The following is a 19,207-nucleotide window of genomic DNA, read 5'->3' on the forward strand; positions in this document are numbered from 1 at the left end:
AAATTAAATAACTATAAGAACTTGAATCAAGAATAAGATTTTGTATTTATTATAGTAGTTGGGTAATAAGAAAGCTAGGTCGGCTCAAGAGTATTGTATTGACTAAAGCTTGCCTGAGGAAGAGAAGAATCTAACTACGGGATTTTCGTGAGGTGTCGTTGAGGGTCACCTGACCCAATCGGCGATAAGGCTGATCTTGAACAGTAGCGGGGCTGCTGTTACAGGGATCTTTTCTTCCACTCTATTTTACCCTACCTAGATAAAGCAAGGGATAGAAATGACGTCCCTCACCGTTCGATCAATCAACCAAAGGAACTATCTCTTTCTGTCTCACGCCATGATATAGCGGAGGCCAACGCACAATTCCTAATATCTCCCTTTTATTTCCTGTTAAATTGTATAGAATTTGGAAGCACTTGGACTCCACTAGTATTGTATGCTGAGGTACCTTAACCGCTAGCAAGATGCTGTACTTTCTGCATAGGCGTAAGTTTCAAGCTTCATTTCTCATGCAACGGCTCTATTTCACTAACTAATCTTACTTGTATAGCTTTCGTGGCCTTGGCAGACACTGTTGGTGCTGCTCCAGACGATCGTGAGTTCTCCTCAAAGCTTCCCCAAGCTCAGATTGATCTCTAACACGACCTCAGTCAAACTCGTCACCTCGTTCTTAATATCATTCCCCCTCGCCGCTCTCCTTAAACGAATTCCCGACTCCAGACCAGATCTCAAGAATCTCTTTGCCATTAGGTACGACATGCCAACAGCCTCTCAGCCCATGTTCAGTCTCACTAACATGTTCAACCAAGCGTATCAATCTTCTACCTTGTCGGTCTATTTGACCTGTGGGATGGTGTCCGAACTCTCTTCATCAGCGCAGGAGGAACATACTGCATCGCCAAATTCCTTCGAACGAGCCCCTATATGCCATGGATTGGCTTCGCTTTCGTCATGGGCCACATGTCCCTAAGCCATATCGCCCGTCAAGCTGCTGACGACCCAACAAAGGCTGACGTCACAGGCGCTCAGATGGTGCTTCTCATGAAGCTGAGTGCCTTTTGCTGGAACGTTGCTGACGGCCAACTTCCTGAGGAGTATCTGTCTGATTTCCAAAAGAGAAACATGCTTAAGGAGCTGCCTCCTATTTTGGACTATGCTGGCTGGGTGCTTTTCTTCCCTGCGCTCTTCGCTGGTCCGTCCTTCGACTTCACCGACTATCGTAAATGGCTTGACACGACTATGTTTGACGCACCCAACGTCGATCCAGCAAAGAAGCCTCCCGTGAGGAAGAAGCGAAAGATTCCTCGAAGTGGTGGCCCTGCAGCTTGGAAGGCAGCGAGTGGTCTCTTTCTTATTGCAATGTTCATGGGTCTAGGTGGTTCATACTACCCCGGCCTGCTCACCTCCGATATCTACATGAAGTACGGTTTCCTTCGCCGTGTCTGGATCATGCACATGGTTAGCTTCACTGCACGACTCAAATACTATGGTGTTTGGTACCTTACAGAGGGTTCCTGCATCCTCGCGGGTATGGGCTATAACGGTGTTGACCCTGTTACGGGCAAGGTCTTCTGGAACCGATTGCAGAACATTGATCCTTGGGCTGTTGAGACTGCGCAGAACCCCCGAGGTTATCTTGGAGGATGGAACATCAACACGAGCAACTGGTTGAGGAACTACGTCTATCTGCGTGTCACGCCTCGAGGCAAGAAGCCTGGTTTTCGCGCTAGTCTCATGACCTTTGGCACAAGCGCTCTCTGGCATGGCTTTTATCCCGGATACTACCTTAGCTTTGTCCTTGCAAGCTTCATTCAGACAGCTGCAAAGCGTAAGTTTATCTGGGAGCCCTGAGACATATGAATGATACTGACAATTTCTAGATTACCGCCGTCATGTTCGTCCTTTCTTCCTAGAACCTATCACTGGCAATCCCTCGCCCAAGAAGAAGTACTACGACTTCATATCTTACCTTGCTACTCAACTCACCTTCACCTTTGCCACAGCACCTTTCCTTGTCCTCACATTACAGGGCTCACTGCTAGCCTGGTCTCGTGTCTACTTCTACGCTGTCATCTGGACCTTTTTGTCACTTGTCTTCTTCTCTTCTCCTGGAAAGGCCGCCCTTAAGAAGCAGCTCGAGAAGCGTCAGGGCCGAGCTAGCGCTAAGTTGGTGCGCTCCATCTCAACGGATAGTCTAACGGGCAAGGAGCCCATTTTGGGTATCTCCAAGGATATCGAGGGCGATTTCAACGAGGCCGTGGAAGAAATCAAGGCCGAGATGGAGATGAGACAGCGAAAGGTCAAGGCGGAGATTGAGGCGCATAAGGCAAAGGCCAAGACAGGCTAGTTAAGACATATGTGCTGCGGGTCTGTCATTAGCTATAGTGGCGGACTTACCACGGAGACTTTTAGTCTCAAACGTGAAAAGACGCGTTCGGTGTTATGATGGTGTTGTTTCAGGTGTTCGGAGACAAAGACTTAGGACCTAGTTCTCCGTTGAGCACGGAGTAATGGTGACTTCATTGGCAGAAGTATACAATATCTTTAGCAGATTATACATCAGTTCATTAATCTATCTATATCTGGGATAATCTGTAGTGGTTTGCAGGTCCAGTTTATGTCCCTAAAGCTGATTAATTACATGGTATCGTGAAATGAGTGTCTATGCTGACGGCGTTTTTTTCTCGTCTCAGCATTGCTGCCAAATCCAAACATAGTTGTACAAGTGTATATATCATCCACAATTCCTGATTATACAAAGGCCCATTACGGGCTTTCAGGACAAACTTAGCCAAACGTTCGAGAGAACAGTAGAGCATATAGTTGCATGAGAAGCCCGAGAGGAAGAAAGTCGTACGTCGTCGAAATATTGAGACAGAAAAGGTCAAGGCAAAACATCGTGTCTCGTTGAAAAAGGTACGCTCAGAAAGAAGAAATCGTTGGTCGTTGAAGGTCTTTTTGACAAGGTGCATAAAGATCGTGAGTTTTGCTAAGTTCAAAATGGTTCGAGCAAAAATGGAAAGAATTCGTAATGCGTCGTGAATTGTTGAGATGCCGTGAAGTTCCATGATAGGTTTCGAGATCAGGACTGTCCTTCTGATCCAGGGCATCGTCATCTTTTTTTGGTAAATGGTATTAATGTCCCCAGCGTTGTTTAACGCCAAACACGATGAGCGCGATGATGGCCCCGAGGATGAGTAAACCGATGAGGGACATTCCTCGGTTGACCTTCCTCCACCAGATTGCGCTTGTGAGAACGGCATCCTCTTCGCCGCTTGCCCGAGCTGAAGTTTCGTTGCGTTTGCCCAGCTCAGATGTACTGTTGTTCCGTTCAATGTCTTCTGTCTCGTTATTCCGTTGAATAGGAATGAGTGCGGCAAACATCCAGGCTGTAACTCAGTTAGAACTGCGTCTCGGTGCTCAATTTCCGGGACTTACCTAATGGGAAAACAAATCCCACTACAAACATAGTGACCTGGGCGTTGCGTCGGCCAGTCAATTCGCTGCGCGCTTCCCATTGCGAGGCGGGAGGTTGCCAAATGCTTTGTGAAACAGGGCGTCGGTCTCGAGCCAGGTGAGGCGACCAGATGCTGGAGGTCTGCTTCTTGATGTTGCGCACGACAGCAAGGGCGGGGTGAGCTGCCGCTGCGCTGATGTCCATGGAGCCTGTATTTGAATGTTGGTGAGGTAAGGCTTCACGAGGCCGGCGTCGAGGGTTGCGAATGTTGGTGGCATTAGCATCCTGACTCGGCGACCGGCTGAGTTGACCGTCGGGAGGCTGACTTTGACTGTATTCAGAATACATGGACTCCATGGAGGGTTGGGCAGCCAGCCACTTGCGCTCGCCACTGCCATAGTAGACCCTGCAATCAATCGATTAAAAAACAACCTCAAGCTGACTGATTGATTTACTCACCTAGCCCAGGCAGGGACCGCAGCATTAAAGCTGGCAGTCGATCGCAGACTACGATCAGAAGAATAGCTTGACAAAAACCTCCCCATTCGCGACCGGGACGAGGGATGATGGTAGACTTCTAAATCAGCCAGACCATCGCCATCCTCATCGTGATCACGAACTAGGCGGATAGTACCAGTTGCTGGGTCGCGGGGCATGCTTCGCGTGTACGTCGCTGCGGGAGATTCCAATGAATTGCTTCTTGAGTGGGACGGGGTTTCGACGTGCTCCTCAAGACCGAAAAGTGAGGACGCCATACTTAGTACATGCTTGCTGTGACTGCTTCCAACCCCACTACCACGTCGACCTGGGACGGAAGAGAGTGAGAGAGCTCGAGATGCAGGCTCACTGCCTCCTTCGCTTTCTGACATCACTGTTGACAACTGACCACTCCATTGGTGAGGGCGCGCTTGAGGTCGGTTCTGAAGGTCTGGCCAAGATGGACCAGCGTGTTGCAAAATTGTCGGGGGTCCAACAAAAAGGGCCCGGGTAGCCTCTTGGGTGAAGATGGTCGATAACGACGTGATCGATGCAGATCGGGATCGCAGAGTTTCGCGAGAGCGGGACTTGGCGAGAGCAAAGCTGTCTGAGGATCTCCTTTTCCTTGGCTGCAATGGAGGAACAATCAAGCTTTCTTGTGAAAATTCGGGTCTCACGCGATTCCTGACGGCGACAACAGAGGAAGAAGCTGAGTGACCACCATATGTTACGACGTTAACGTTGCTGTCCTCGGTTTGTGGACGAGTGCTGATATGCAAAGAAGCCTCAGCTGAGGAAGGGTCCCCGAGTAGCTCAATATTGGAATGGATCGATGAAGGTGGCAGACTATTTAGGTCTGCTACATTCATGGGAGAGCTGAATCCATATGTTTTGACGTTGGTTCTCTCAGAGAACGTTGATCTGGTTTGTTCGGATAGTGAAGATTGAAAGGATGTCTTTTGAGTGAGCCACTGAGAAGGACCAGCCTCATGAACAGGCAGATCAACCTCTGGCAGCGTGGGCAGAGGCAACTCGGGTGGAGCGTCTCGACTCTGCGGCTGTTTTTGCTTCACGTCAGGTGTTTTAGGTACTTTACGAAGACCCCCAAACAAACGATAGTTCCATGGCGATGAGTTTGAGTTGTCCGGGGTGGACGGATCTCGAGGCCGAGGCGAAATAACTGGAGAACTAGCGTTTCGTTCTGTGAGAGGAGTCATAGGCGAGGCTGGACGGCTCTGACGATCATCACTGTATGTACCCATTGATCCTCGACCATAAGATGTGTTACCGGTGGTGAAAGATGGGGGAAGAGACCAGAGAGATTCGACCCTTGACGACATAGAAGCATCTTGAGGAAGTATGGAGAAGGTCTTATCGGCGTGAACATTAATGACCCTTTTGCGAGAAGGAGGTCTTGGTGAAGTTGAGGGTTCCCGGGAAGGTGGGCGTGAAGCATAAGAAGTATGATCATCAGCATCGGTATCATAATGGGGCAACCAGGGTGCAGGGTTATGGTCGAATTCGGAGGATGGGTATCGAGTAGGGCGCTTTAATGGCGATGGAGAAAGCACTATACTTCGAGTCCGGGCCCTCTGCAGGGATGGTGATGGCGTTTCAAACTGAGAATCGGAGGAATGTGTCGGGGAGCCATGTGTCTGAGCAAGCTCTGAATCGGTCTCGGTACTCGCATCAGCGTAAGTGACTGTCTTTGATGTGACGGTACCATCTGAGGCAACCCGCGGAGGGCTGTAAGGGACGACCCGGATTCCGAGACGGTTATTCTGAGAGTTGTTCTGAGAGTTACTACGCTCATGTAATGCCTTACGCGGCAGAGAGCTCGACGGTGAGACCGACATGCTCTATGCACGAGGCGATAGTAGCTGTGAGTTCCAGGACATCAGGAGACCAAAAACAACTTCCAAAAAACGATTGCCCTCGAAATTGGCAATGCAATTCAGTTCAAGATCGAGATCTCGAATAATATCAGGCTGTCAAAGTCGAACTCGGTCGGGGCCGGAGGTGGGTCAATGAACTCGGAGGTCGTCACAAGGGCCACGGCCGGGGGACTCGGACAATGGCAAAGATATTAAAAACCACCAAAACAAAAGCGACGATATTATTGAAGCGTCCAATGTTCCAAGGAATAGGATCAAGCAGAGACCAAGCAATCCAATGCGAAACGAGCCGGGGTAGATCGAGTTGTCGCGAGGTGGATCGTTGGTGTTTCGGCCGTGAGAGGAAAAAAGACTCGTTCGATATACCAATTGAAGAATTAATTACCAAAATTGGAAGGAACCAAAAAGAAGAAGAGCAAGACAAGAACAACAATTAACGACTAATGAGTCCAGATAAAGAGTGTGTTGAATATCAAAGGCTTGAATGAGTGACTGGCCAGTGGCCGATTATAGCGAGGGTATGTAGTTTGGTTGGAAAAGCACGAAACGAGAGGCGGAAAGAGAAAGACAAGATCATGGGGAAGGGACGGCGGGTAAGTTAGCTAAAAGGGAAGCAACGGTCCCTCTACATGCGACCAACGGCGGCAGGAGTAGCGGCCTACGTGCCTGCTTCCTGCTAAACTTGACCTGGAGGCTGAACCTTGGAAGGTGGACAAGCTGTACTGTGGGTATTCCAGCTTCTGTTTTTGCTGGTCTTACAGTAGCAGCAGTACTACCTTGTCCAAGGCACAGCCTAACTCTTGCGGTAATAATGACTAAAGAATCCAGGACCAGACGAACGACGAGGGTATGGAACGACCCGAGCACACAGACCTCACAACCTCTCACCCTTACAGAGACTCTTGACACAAGCAATTCGCATTGGATCATTGACGTGTACTGGGCAAAAACATATCAGCCAGTGATTGCAAGCGCCATTCTGCGACTAGCGGCCTTGGGATATTACCTTCGCTGCAGCAGGGTTGCCCCTGCAGACGGGGCGCGGCGACGATGGGACCGTTGAAGGACAGGGGTTTTTGGTCGAGCTAGGAGACCTGAGGGAGATAGGGGCGCTCTGACGCTGAGGACTGAAAAAAAGAGAACAGGGCATGGAAAGACACCGCAACTTTGACGAAACAGGGTTGAGAGTGAGCACAAAGATTTTCACAACTTGAGCATAATTCAGGCAAGAGAGAAGAGAACGAATCATCTCAGTGAGAAGAAAAGGAATAATCTCGAGACTTGTCTTCTAGACTTATTCTGAGCTCTGATTTGTCCCCCTCAACACACCTTCAACTTTTAGGAACTGCACTTGGGGTTGTGCCGTTGTGGATCGGATCTGTGAACTGGAACTGGTTGGACTGCACTATCGACGCTATTGCGGGGAGCCTTTTCGTGTGTGTCGTCCAATTGGCAATAGCTCCGGCTATGTTGTATCGTAAGATACCAATAGCATCTGTCTTGCTCCAAGACAAGACTTGGATACCTTGAGCAAGCCCTTGGGCAACAAGAAAACTTTGTACCTCGAAATAGGATGCCAAAATTAGCCCATCAAGGACTCTCCTAAACTTATGATAAATCTACCCCAGTCTTTCTGTCGCTTAGGATCAGGGTCTTCAGCTTTTCTCCTCCACTTCAGAAGAGACATGGTCTGAAGAAATTACTGGACCACCTCTGCCAGGTGGCAGGTCACCAGTGGTGTTGATCCTGGATATGGTGAAGCACGTACAGAGTCTGTATGAGACGACTGCAGAATCAATGGACAGGTTCAGCTATCACCAGCCATTCAATCGGATGGAATTCTGGAAGAATTAAGCGTTCAACCTGCGAAATGCAGTTACTCGAGTACAGCTGTCCTTGAAGGTCACTTTTTCGGCCGCCTATGATGTTTTCTTCCAGGCGCTTGTTTTACCTAAAGTGTTCCGGTTACTCTGAGCTGGCAAGATACATCTCTTGACTAACAGGCTCAGTGCATATTGGTGTACCTTCATCTGGATCAGAGTTCTGTCTTTGCGCCAGTTCCAGTTTACCTGCAGAGAAACAGCGCTTCTCGAAACCAAGACCTGCAGAAAGGTCAAAACATCCAAATTCCCTCCACTTGGTCGCTTCGAGGTCTACAGAACTCTTTGGCTCTGCGTTTGGGGTAGCGAAAGCCATTCCTCAAAGACAGTCGGCGATGTAACCAGACATCTTTTAAGCTTCGAGCCGTTGGCGCGCGCAATCTTACATGTGCCTTTTCAACGTGTCAAGCTCGCGTTGTCTGCTCATTGAATCGCGTGGATGTATGTTATCTTTAGCATTCGGCTTACATGGGCTTTTTGAGCCGCTTCGATCTGTTCCGGGACAAGGGGTTGAAGCTACTGGCTCCTGAAGTTTCGGAGGGTGACATGAGGCTGCCTTTCCGAACAATTGCAGTCAACTTTCAAGATACTCATCATTTTCACCTTCTCTTATCGTCCAAGGAGAACAAAAGTTGAGACTGCCAACGTTACCATGGTCTCATCATGACCCCTTCTGCGATAGCGAAAATGGGTTCATCTCCTTTTCCATGTGCCTCCGCAATGTCACCAGCTCACTCATAGTCGGTACGGGTAGATGTTAGCTCTGATCATCGCGTCTTCCAGACGATCATCCGGTTCTTGGGGATCCAACCAGAGCCATCACCGCCTCTCCTCTGTTCTTAGCACCGAAGTCCCGCTGGACCTAACTAATGCAGGTACCGTTGCTCATTGGGGGGCCTCTTGATTCATGGCCTTGCCATGCAAGCAAAAGGGATATCCTGGAGTGTCTAGATCGTGGCTGAGCATGGGAAAAAGTCAAGTTTAACTAGCCGAGATATTCAAGACTTTGATGCATTCTAGTCATGCACGAGTGTCGATGAATATTTTGCATCTTCACAATAACAAATAACAGTTTAGTTTGGTCGTTTAGCCGGTTTTGACCCTGCATTCGTGTCTTGTTCTCAGGTTATGAGATGTTTTATACTCTCTCCACATCATTTCGCTTCGTTCAATAACTCTTGTGCCGTGCAGCTCACCGCATGCAATAGTGCATACAACCCATGAAGCGATATGCAGAGTAAAATGAAGACGAGCAAGACCTTGTGGAGGAGAAGTGTCCAGCATAATTTTTCTGTTTTAGTTTTTTTAAGGCCCAACGAGTGAGAAATAGTTATTCTTGGATTTCTGAGTCAGCGAAACTGAAGACGCAACCAACAAGGACAATGGGTTTGGACAATAGGAGTTACCCAGTTTGTGGCTGGTGAGGGCTTCATTTTTTTCGGCTTTTATTTCCTTAAGCAGCAGTTTTACTTGGTTATCTCCTTGGATGACTTCTTTCATTCTCTGACAAGAGCCACCGTTTTGCTGACTTGACTTTGTTTGCCCCATGGAATATTCCCGCAAGTGTCTTTTTAGCTCAACCTCTTTGAGCCTCGTTGACTTCTTCACTTCTTCACCTTGCGACTGAGACAGTTCATATTCTCATCCTTCTTCAAACTCGAATCTTCAGTTTTGACAACATTGCAATGTCTGTCTTGAGCTCTGCGGGGTTCGCACCGCCTCAAGCCGTAGCCTTACTGGTGAGCCTCGCATCACAATCTCCATAAAACTCATACTCAGCCTCGTCTCATCAGTTCATTGAAATGTGCTAACATTCACCCAAAGGTCGTCTATTGTCTCGTCTACGTAATCCCTCTCTACTTCTCAGCTGCGACACGGCCTTCACCCACTCGCTCTAGAGATGCTCCTGAGGCTATCCGCGCACGCATCTTTGTCGTCTCACTCTCAACGGCAGTATGCTCCCTCATGACGCTGTATCTGCTCTCGTCTCACGGCGCAATTGCCGTTGAGAAGCCCTTGCATTTCATGGGCTACTGGCCGCCTGGACTCATCGATGCTGCGCGTGCGCTGTGGCTCACGGCCCTGCTGTTTGCGGGCCCCTTGTATGAGTCTCTCGTCATCGATGGCGCGGCTCATCAATGGCTTCGTCTTCAGCCTCTGAGGGATCTGTGGACTGACTGGCCAACCTGGAGAAACATGGTAGCGGTACGTTTATCCTGAAACTGTTTGATCTCGCTGTAGATTCCTTCATATTCACCCTGTCAATCTCTTATCCCCACAGTTATCTCGTCTTGAGCCTCCTCGTCATCTCACCGCTCCGCAATCCATGTTTACTAATTATTCTAAAGGGTCCTATTACGGAAGAGTGCTTGTTCCGTTCTGCTGGCGTTCCACTGCTTCTCCGTTCTGGAGCCAGCCTTACTGGCACCATCTTCATGTCGCCCCTCATCTTCGGTCTAGCTCACCTTCATCATTTTTATGAGTTCCGTATCACGCACCCACGGACTCCTCTCCCCATAGCCATTGCACGGTCATTACTTCAGCTATCGTACACCTCCCTATTCGGAGCGTATGCCACTTTCTTATTCCTAAGAACTGGCAGCTTGCTGGCCGTTGTGCTCGTGCACACCTTTTGCAACTGCATGGGTCTCCCACGTCTTTGGGGCCAGCTTGATCCTTACTGGCTGCCAGAGGGTGATCCGTCCGTAGCCTCGTCTAGAAAGATGTGGACTGGTGTTTATTACGTACTTTTGGTGGGCGGCTTAGTTGCTTGGTGGCAGAATTTGTACTCGTTGACCGAGACACCGATGGCGCTGGCCAAGTTCTAAGATTGTCTACTTCATGCATTTCACAATCGAATTGTTGAATATCGTATGCACAAATGAGATGGCCCTCTCACAGACCACGCTACGGCCCCATCTGAAATGTTAAGCTAAATGACCTACATGAGCACGGGGACTAGCAGTAGCATCATTGTCTGTGCATGAAAACAGTATTCAGGTGATGGAATAGTCAACACAATTCGATCGTCATCTGGTCTACTAAAGTCCGGGAGAACCGAAATGTTGTTTCAGGATGGAATGAGTAGAGCTTTTATTTCGTTTACAAAGCCTGACTAGGTATCTAATTATGAGGCCGCGACCTGGAAATCAGGCAATGATCCTGGCATCGAGAAGTCATCGCTGTCATTGCTTCTCGTCCCTCGTCGATGCCGAACTGTCCCTCCGGCTCCTCGATCTCTAATCTCTGCGTCTCCTCCTCGTCCACGTATCTCTTCTCGGTGATCCCGGCCAGCATCGTTACCCCTTGATCGACCGATAGATTCGCTTCTCTCAGTTGACGCATCCTCGGGACCTCTTGTGTTCTTCTTTCTCGGCCAAAGACTCGGAAGGGCAATTTCCTGGAATCGAGGCTCAACAGCTCGCTCATCAAACCAACGGTGAAGGCGTGCCTCGACAAGTTGAGCAATCTTGGGTACGTTGTGTAGTTTGGAACGACTGCCGAGAAGGCTTCGAATTTCAAAATCCAGTCTGTAGTCGTCCAAGAAGTTGAAGATCATCCGTGTGGGTGTCGATTGAGAGGGGTTGCTGGGAATGAAGGAGATGGAAAGAGTGCCACTAAACCTGATCACCGAAACAGCCAGTTCCACGGGTAGAACCGCAGAAAGCTTCTTGGGATAGTTAAGGATGAGTTTTGTCCTCACGGCCAGAGTAAGCATGTCGCTCAGGTCGACGTCCATACGCGCCTGGAGCCGTAGGCCGTCTCTTGCTGCCGTTGCCGGATCAAACTTCTTTCCAGGAGCAAGACTCACTCCATCTTCGTCGACAGGAATAATACGGCAATTGCTCAGGATCGGAAAGTCTTCTCCTAGACTCAACTCTGTGACCCGAATCTCGTCAATGAAATCCGGCCTTGAATCGCCGTTCAATGCCTTGGTGAGTGAATCAAGAATGGCATCGTCATGCTGAGCATCACTTCGAAACTGAGCAATCGTTTGCGCAATGAGAACATTAAACCAATCGAGACTTTCAGGCTGATGGCTGTCGACATTGTAGTACGCTTTACTCAGGATCGATCCAATGGTAAGTGTTGGAGGGTTCCTGAGGACAGTGGACTTCTTACGGCTGAGAGATCTGTCCTGAGATCTATCTCCACGGTTTGCCGGGCTCCTGACACTTAGTAATGAGCGCTTGTGAGCAAGAGTTCTTGACCGTCTCTCGGTAGCTCGTAGTGAAGCTGTGACGTCTGCTGAAGGAGGATCGCCAAAGATGAAGAATTTGATGAATGCGGCCAGTACCAGAACCACGGAGAGCTGTCCGACTATAAGACCTTGCGTAAAGGATAGACTATCAGAGTATCAGTCAGCTTTGGTAAGGACTTCTCATGATGCAGGATTCTTTGATTCACTTACGTCGGCTCTATCAGCCGGGGACAGGTATCTGCTTCCATGATTGCAGAGTGAGGTGTTAGATGCTACTCAAAGCCGCTGCGCTCTGTTTATACTGGAAGCTCCAAGCTTAGGTGATCAAGAAGGTATAGATAACATTTCAGCTCTTGCGGGCAATGATCTCACTGATGTCACTGAGAGCTATCATGATGAGGTTGAGGTTGGTAGCGCGGGTAGCTCTTGTATTATGTAAGGCATTCAGGCCAGACTTTCAAGGTTGTGGGGCGCTCACCTACAGCACCTACAGTGGCAGTGGCATCTTAGAGGTCTCCCTGTCCGTAACATCAATCATCAACAAGAAGTTCTCTGAATCACAGCCCTGAATACCACTGAAATACCTGGTATCTCTCACTGCACGACACTTGCACTCATAAAGACCTCATATAGCAGCCCGGGAATAGCACGTTACGCGGCCCCGGTGAGCCTCATCCATCAACATGGACGTTGCCCAAGCAGTATCTGGGTACATCAATAAGGTGGTTACGACGAGTGATACGTCGTCTGCCAAGATGAAAATTCTCTTACTCGATAGAGAAACAGTTTCTATCGTCTCGACTGCGGTCACACAGTCTTCTCTTCTCAACCATGAGGTCTATCTCATCGATCGTCTGGACAATGCTGCGCGTGAGAAGATGCGACACCTACGATGTCTATCTTTCGTGCGGCCATCGCCGGAATCAATTCAACTACTCATAGATGAGCTTCGTGATCCGAAATATGGCGAGTATCACTTGTACTTCACAAATGTTGTCAAGAAGTCGTCCTTGGAACGCTTAGCTGAGGCTGATGACCATGAGGTGGTCAAACTGGTCCAAGAGCACTTTGCTGATTACAATGTCATCAACCCTGATCTCTTTTCTTTCAGTTTTACTCTTCCACAACAGAGAATCTGTGCAGGGAGTCCTGATACATGGAATCCTGACTCATTACAGCGATGCTCAGAGGGCTTAGTCGCTGTCTTACTCTCACTCAAGAAAAAGCCCCTCATTAGATACCAGAAGACAAGCCCCCTAGCGAAGAAGCTCGCGTCAGAGGTCCGATATTTGATGACCCAAGAGGATTCATTGTTTGACTTCCGAAAAGTTGATACTCCTCCCATTCTGCTTGTGTTGGATCGCCGGGAAGATCCGGTGACACCACTACTCACACAATGGACATATCAAGCCATGGTCCACCATCTCTTGGGTATTCAGAATGGGCGTGTCGATCTAAGCGATGTTCCAGATATTAGCCCAGAGCAAAAGGAGATCGTTCTATCACAGGATCAGGATCCATTCTTCAAAAAGAATATGTTTCTGAACTTTGGCGACCTTGGAGGCAACATCAAGGAATATGTTGGCCAATTCCAGTCGAAAACCAAGAACAATGAGAACATCGAGTCAATATCGGATATGAAGCGATTTATCGAAGAATATCCAGAATTCAGAAAGCTTTCTGGCAACGTCAGCAAGCATGTTACCCTGGTATCAGAACTTAGCAGACGTGTAGCTGCCGATAACCTCCTAGAGGTTAGTGAGCTGGAACAAAGTCTGGCTTGCAACGACAACCACGGGACTGATGTAAAGGTATTGCCTGTCCTCTTGTTGGAGCCTTGAGCATGAGCTAACACGATTCATAGAATATTCAGCGACTCATTCAATCACCGAACGTTACACCAGAAAGTAAGGTTGGCCTTGTAGCTTTGTACGCTCTCCGCTATCACAAACATCCTTCCAACACTTTGCCCATGCTTCAAGACCTCCTTGTCGCTGCCGGAAACGTGTCTCCGCGAGAGGCAGATTTGGTCAGCAAGGTGACGGCGTATCACAACTCCCTTCAAGCGTCACAGTCTCAGGGCGGAATTTCAGAAATCTTCGAATCCGCAGGCATTTTCTCCGGTACTGGCAGCCGCTTCAAAGGCCTCAAGGGAGTAGAAAACGTCTATACGCAACACAGCCCATTGTTGGAGACTACCCTACAGAACTTGATCAAAGGGCGACTCAAGGATCAGCAATACCCCTTCGTCGAAGGTGGTGGCACGACCAAGGACAAACCTCAGGACATAATCGTATTCATCGTTGGGGGTGCGACTTATGAGGAAGCCAAGATGATTGCAGAATTGAACGCGTCGAGTCCAGGCGTCAGAGTAGTTTTAGGGGGTACAACGATTCACAACTCGGCGACATTCTTGGAAGAGGTGGATGATGCTGTCAGTTCATGGCCAGAGAGCCGAGGTAGGAGGTAGAGATTATGGTCATATGAGAGATAGTATCAATTGCAGCGACGATTTTGAGCCATTTTAGATCAATACAGATAATGTCAACCATGAATTGTACCTAAATTTACTGTCTATTGCCAGGACGTATCATGATGAATTGCTGATGTGGGTGAGGGAACGCCAATTTGTAACCTGATTGGATGAAATGCATTAACTAAAACCGTACTTTCTGGTGTGAACACCCAAAATTTGGACATTGATCTCGTCATGAGAGCAAATTTTACAACGACAACGACATGAAATGCGTGCGCTACTAAGACCTAGGACAGCCATACTACGGCATAAATGGACAATTACAAGACGGCGGTACCTTGCGACTGTTTCCGGTGATTTACAGTATGTTTCAGTAAACAATATCTCGTCGTCATGACACCCATCGCATCGCAAATCATCACTGACATCCCGCCCTAGACCTTACGATGTCGTCGTAATCGGAGGCGGCCACGCGGGCGCTGAAGCATGCACTGCTGCTGCACGATCTGGCGCAAGAACAGCTTTGGTAACGCCGAAAATCGACAATTTGGGAACGTGTTCCTGTAACCCAAGTTTCGGCGGCATCGGCAAGGGCACAATAATCCGAGAGATCGATGCGCTCGATGGATTGGCGGGGAGAATTATCGACAAATCAGGTGTACAGTTTCATACTCTGAATCGGCGAAAAGGCGCTGCTGTCTGGGTTCGTCGACTCTTCGGATTCGTTGTCGGAATAATCAGTGACTAATGAAATTGGAGATAGGGACCCCGCGCTCAAATCGACCGAGAGCTCTACAAGAAACACATGAAGGACGAACTCTCTTCGTATCCCAACCTATCGATCGTACTCGACAGCGTGTCCGATATCGTCACCGAGCCTCAGGAATTATTCGAAGGCGCGTCAAGTTGCATCGCAGGCGTGCGTCTAGAGTCCGGTCAAATTCTCCCAACAAAAAAGGTTGTCATAACAACGGGGACATTTCTCGGAGGCGAAATACACATCGGTCTGACGGCGTATCCAGCTGGTCGACTCGGTGAGGCGGCGACATTCGGACTGAGCAAGTCACTGCGTGATGCGGGCTTCGAGCTGGGACGCCTCAAGACTGGCACACCCCCCCGAATCGACGCAGCGAGCATAAACTATGATGTGCTGGAGAAGCAGTATGGCGATGACCCACCAACACCATTCAGTTACCTCAACGAAACTGTGGCGATTCAGGAGCAGATGACTTGCAGTGTTACGTACACGACGGAGGATACTCACCGGATAGTGCGTGAAAACCTTGATAAGACCATACACATTCGAGAGACAGTCAAAGGCCCACGGTACTGCCCCTCTCTCGAGTCAAAAGTCATTCGCTTCGCCGACAAGGAACGACACATAGTTTGGCTCGAGCCCGAAGGTTTGGACAGCCCTGTCATCTACCCCAATGGTTTGTCCATGACGATTCCTGCTGAGGCGCAGGAGGAGGTCTTGCGCACAATCCCAGGTCTCGAGAACTCAAAAATGCTTCAGCCCGGGTACGGTGTTGAATATGACTACATCGATCCACGTGGCCTGAAGTCGACCCTGGAGACAAAAGCTATCAGCGGTCTGTACCTGGCTGGTCAAATCAATGGCACGACTGGGTATGAGGAGGCTGCTGGTCAAGGTGTCCTTGCGGGCATTAACGCCGGTCGTTCTTCTCAGGGGCTTCCGCAAGTTTTTCTCTCAAGAGGGGATGGGTACATTGGCATCATGGTGGATGACCTTATCACGAAAGGTGTCACGGAACCTTACCGGATGTTTACCTCCCGAAGTGAATTCCGCATGTCAGCACGCGCTGACAACGCCGATGTTCGACTGACGTCCAAGGGCTATGGGTGGGGTGTCATTTCGGAGCAGCGTTGGAGTCGTTATCGTGATGAGCGACAGCAGGTTGATGACCTTACCAAACTCTTACAGTCAGTAGCAATGAGCCCCTTACAATGGATTGAAAAGGGGTATCATATGAAGCGCAACACTCAACGTCGCGATGGTATCGATGTCCTTCGTCTCTCAAACCCTGAAACACGCGTCAACATCGATCGGCTTGCACCAGTCATCCCAAGCGTAATGGACTTTCCACCTCGCATACGACGTCGTGTTGAAATCGAGTCCTTTTACGCTCCGTATATCAAAATCGCCGAGTCAGAGCGCAAGCAGCTAACAAACGATGAGCGCGTCAAGATACCCCTCGATCTCAACTATGACAATATCCCTGGGCTTGCTATGTCAGAGAAGGAGGCGCTCAGGGCAGCGAAACCAGAGAATCTCGCACAGGCGAGGCATGTCGAGGGTGTGACTCCGTCGGGCAGTTTACGTCTACTCGCTCACGTTCGTCGAAGGCCTGAAGCATACTTGTTGGAGAAGGATCCTTCACGCGGGCGCCGGACACAAAGGACGAATAAGAATTGAGGCAGTGTATAGGTTAATTGGGATCAATCGCATATAACTGGCGTTTCATTGAATAAGGTGTCTAGGGGGGAACAAGAGAGGTTTTAAGTAGAGCCTTCAAAAGTCAAATATTTCTGCCACAATCTCAGCATTATCGTCTCATTGGGAATTCGAGTCCGAGAGTTCAAATATGCAGTTTAAGATTTGTTCTATCATCATCGACGATAGTGTTTGTACATAAAGGGGGTATATACAAGATGCTCAAGCTCAAGCTCAAGCTCAAGGTTTTGGAAAACCTTGCTGAACTTTGTCTTGTTGTTCGAATTTTGTCTTTTCGTTCAAACCTTGCGATTCCTGCTTTCTGGATGACCCTAGGCTCGGGCCGCGTTAGGTGAAGCCGAATTTGTGGCCTCTTCTGTTACTATCGTGATCTGCCGCTTGATAGACTTTGAACGACGATATCAAATCAGGGTTTTTTAGAGTTCTGCTTATTAAGGATTTTTACTGCATCCTTTGTGTAGATATAGCTTGCACCGCTCCATATGGTGGTAGCAGCAACGACGTATCTGGTTACTTTTAGGATGAGAGTTACGGAAAGTCAATATAGTTGAACTTACTGCATGACTGTCAGGGCAGATGACAAGTCGGTGCTCAAAAGGGGCGCAGCTGTCGTGACTCCGACGAGCGCAAGTTGCAAGAAGGTGTTGTACTTGCTGATAGTCGTGGGGCGAACTTCAGCTGATGGGAGTGAGAAGTCCCAATATCGGGCAAATGTCTTTGGTGGCGGAAGAGATATCCATCGATAGTAAATTGCAGAGATAGCGAGGCCGACATCACGACCCAGGATGATGCCAGCGCACCAAACTTTTTACACATTAGCTTTTGGGTTATCAAGGGTCACGAGGGAGCATGAACGCACTCGGCAACGCGCCCTTAGCAGCCAGACAAATGGTCAGAATGGTCATGAGGGTTTTGTCTGCCATTGGATCAATGACTGTGCCCACGACTGTCTTGCTGTCCCAGCGACGCGCGATCCATCCGTCGAGGAGATCTGTTACGCCCGCATAGGCAAAGAGGCCGACGGCCCATGCGTGCTGGTCGTGAAGAACGAGGTAGCCAATGACCGGTGCAGCGACGAGACGTGTGAAGGTTAATATGTTGGGCAGCGTGTAAATGTCTTCGTGCAGGACGGCAGCAGGGCGTGGCGGATTGGTATCATTATCGTGCTGTATCACAGGTCGAGACCTATGTACAATGGCTCAGTACAATACAGTCAATCGGTATAACTGGGCCTTGTACTCACCCAACAGGCTTCTCCTCCAGCCCTTTTTGTTGGGCCTTATGATCCAACCATGACTGGGCCTTTGTGAAGAAGAGACATCGCGGGGTTGATGCTATCGTGGGTCTTGGAGCGGACCTCACGAGAGCAGGTATTGACCTCGCAGTACAACTCGTCGTCGCCCGCCAAGCCAATCTGGCAGAGAGACTCATCTCTGCGCTTGTCTTGTCCTTTTCGAAAACGGGCGCTGCCCAAACCCTCTCGTCAGTCGCTCAATTGCTCCCGGGAAGATATAATCTTGTTTGGTTATTCTGGCGATGTAGTTGGAGCAAAGTTGTGAAACCCCGTTTAGAACCCCGGACCCCGCTTATCTCATGTCACGATTTGGCAATATCGACATGCCACCAACTTCGCGATCTTGCATCTCATGATATAAAATCGAACCTTATATTATTGTTTATTTTATTTATTCCGAGTTGCCAATTCAGACTATCATATTTCATGGATATCTGAAGTATCTGCTAATCCTTTAAGGTCCTCTTGCTTTTGAGTTTGTCTCAAACCCTGTTAGCAAGAAAGCAAATATCATTGGCTGTGAAACTCTTCAGAGCAATTGTAGTATATGACGAACAAAGGCAAATCGGATAATTAACGTATCTAAACATCTCCTGCGTGAATCAGAGTTTCACAGGGTTATTTCAAGGTTTTCGCTTTATGCATATGTAAGTTTGAGTTGAGATCACCAGCATCGCAGTTGAAGATCAGAGAATGGAAAACGCGGGCCTACCCTAAAGTGCTGGGTCATGCTGACATGGACTCTGCCAGTTGCTCAGTTCCTGGGAGACAGCAAGCTAGATCGAGAGGTCCTCATACTTGGACATTTCGGGGTGGGGGGCATTGGGAACTCCCCGAAAATTGGCCTGGCATCATAGTCGAATAGGTAGTGAGGACGGGCAGCCAAATCTGGATGAAGACGAGTTAAGTGGCGATGAGGTCGTGTCAGTGGCTTCTCAGACGAGAGCTCCAGATTACAATACGACTATGATCATAATACGGTGCCTATACAGAACATTCTCAGTCGCCGCGGGGTACTTTTCGTATCATGACCATTCTGGTGTCCCGCACC

At 49.0% G+C, this 19,207-nt stretch overlaps 7 protein-coding genes across 9 annotated transcripts; 4 read left to right on the forward strand and 3 right to left on the reverse strand.

Annotated features, from left to right (window-relative positions):
• Positions 1–228: 228 nt before the first annotated feature.
• FOIG_08827 (uncharacterized protein) lies at positions 229–2,628 on the forward strand. The gene is made up of 5 exons (XM_031208891.1): positions 229–486; positions 551–595; positions 651–750; positions 810–1,828; positions 1,881–2,628. Exons 1-5 carry the CDS (start codon positions 465–467, stop codon positions 2,345–2,347), a joined length of 1,653 nt encoding a protein of 550 aa, XP_031060928.1. The 5' UTR covers positions 229–464; the 3' UTR covers positions 2,348–2,628.
• On the reverse strand, positions 2,485–6,564 carry FOIG_08828 (uncharacterized protein). The gene is made up of 3 exons (XM_031208892.1): positions 3,917–6,564; positions 3,439–3,863; positions 2,485–3,389 (listed from the first exon to the last, which is right to left on the reverse strand). Exons 1-3 carry the CDS (start codon positions 5,788–5,790, stop codon positions 3,136–3,138), a joined length of 2,553 nt encoding a protein of 850 aa, XP_031060929.1. The 5' UTR covers positions 5,791–6,564; the 3' UTR covers positions 2,485–3,135.
• A 2,382-nt stretch (positions 6,565–8,946) lies between these two features.
• On the forward strand, positions 8,947–10,960 carry FOIG_08829 (uncharacterized protein). 2 transcript variants are annotated; one of them, XM_031208893.1, is made up of 3 exons: positions 8,947–9,448; positions 9,534–9,914; positions 10,058–10,960. In XM_031208893.1, the coding sequence occupies exons 1-3, from the start codon at positions 9,395–9,397 to the stop codon at positions 10,535–10,537; spliced, it is 915 nt and encodes a 304-aa protein (XP_031060930.1). In that variant the 5' UTR covers positions 8,947–9,394; the 3' UTR covers positions 10,538–10,960. The 2 variants fall into 2 exon arrangements, with proteins under 2 accessions (XP_031060930.1, XP_031060931.1); XM_031208894.1 differs by lacking the exon at positions 8,947–9,448 and having other exon boundaries at positions 9,474–9,914.
• FOIG_08830 (maintenance-mitochondrial morphology protein 1) lies at positions 10,650–12,328 on the reverse strand. 2 transcript variants are annotated; one of them, XM_031208896.1, is made up of 3 exons: positions 12,121–12,322; positions 11,832–12,055; positions 10,775–11,768 (listed from the first exon to the last, which is right to left on the reverse strand). In XM_031208896.1, exons 1-3 carry the CDS (start codon positions 12,156–12,158, stop codon positions 10,837–10,839), a joined length of 1,194 nt encoding a protein of 397 aa, XP_031060933.1. In that variant the 5' UTR covers positions 12,159–12,322; the 3' UTR covers positions 10,775–10,836. The 2 variants fall into 2 exon arrangements, with proteins under 2 accessions (XP_031060932.1, XP_031060933.1); XM_031208895.1 differs by having other exon boundaries at positions 10,650–12,055; positions 12,121–12,328.
• Positions 12,329–12,393: 65 nt separating this feature from the next.
• Positions 12,394–14,495, forward strand: FOIG_08831 (uncharacterized protein). The gene is made up of 2 exons (XM_031208897.1): positions 12,394–13,721; positions 13,775–14,495. Exons 1-2 carry the CDS (start codon positions 12,594–12,596, stop codon positions 14,378–14,380), a joined length of 1,734 nt encoding a protein of 577 aa, XP_031060934.1. The 5' UTR covers positions 12,394–12,593; the 3' UTR covers positions 14,381–14,495.
• Positions 14,496–14,595: 100 nt separating this feature from the next.
• FOIG_08832 (tRNA uridine 5-carboxymethylaminomethyl modification enzyme GidA) lies at positions 14,596–17,299 on the forward strand. Its single transcript, XM_031208898.1, has 3 exons — positions 14,596–14,749; positions 14,825–15,089; positions 15,150–17,299. Exons 1-3 carry the CDS (start codon positions 14,655–14,657, stop codon positions 16,821–16,823), a joined length of 2,034 nt encoding a protein of 677 aa, XP_031060935.1. The 5' UTR covers positions 14,596–14,654; the 3' UTR covers positions 16,824–17,299.
• Positions 15,135–18,484, reverse strand: FOIG_08833 (CDP-diacylglycerol-glycerol-3-phosphate 3-phosphatidyltransferase). The gene is made up of 4 exons (XM_031208899.1): positions 18,106–18,484; positions 17,722–18,047; positions 17,420–17,666; positions 15,135–17,368 (listed from the first exon to the last, which is right to left on the reverse strand). Exons 1-4 carry the CDS (start codon positions 18,291–18,293, stop codon positions 17,269–17,271), a joined length of 861 nt encoding a protein of 286 aa, XP_031060936.1. The 5' UTR covers positions 18,294–18,484; the 3' UTR covers positions 15,135–17,268.
• Positions 18,485–19,207: the final 723 nt, after the last annotated feature.

The sequence above is a fragment of the Fusarium odoratissimum genome (assembly GCF_000260195.1).
Source record: "Fusarium odoratissimum NRRL 54006 unplaced genomic scaffold supercont1.14, whole genome shotgun sequence".
Lineage (NCBI taxonomy): Eukaryota > Fungi > Ascomycota > Sordariomycetes > Hypocreales > Nectriaceae > Fusarium > Fusarium odoratissimum.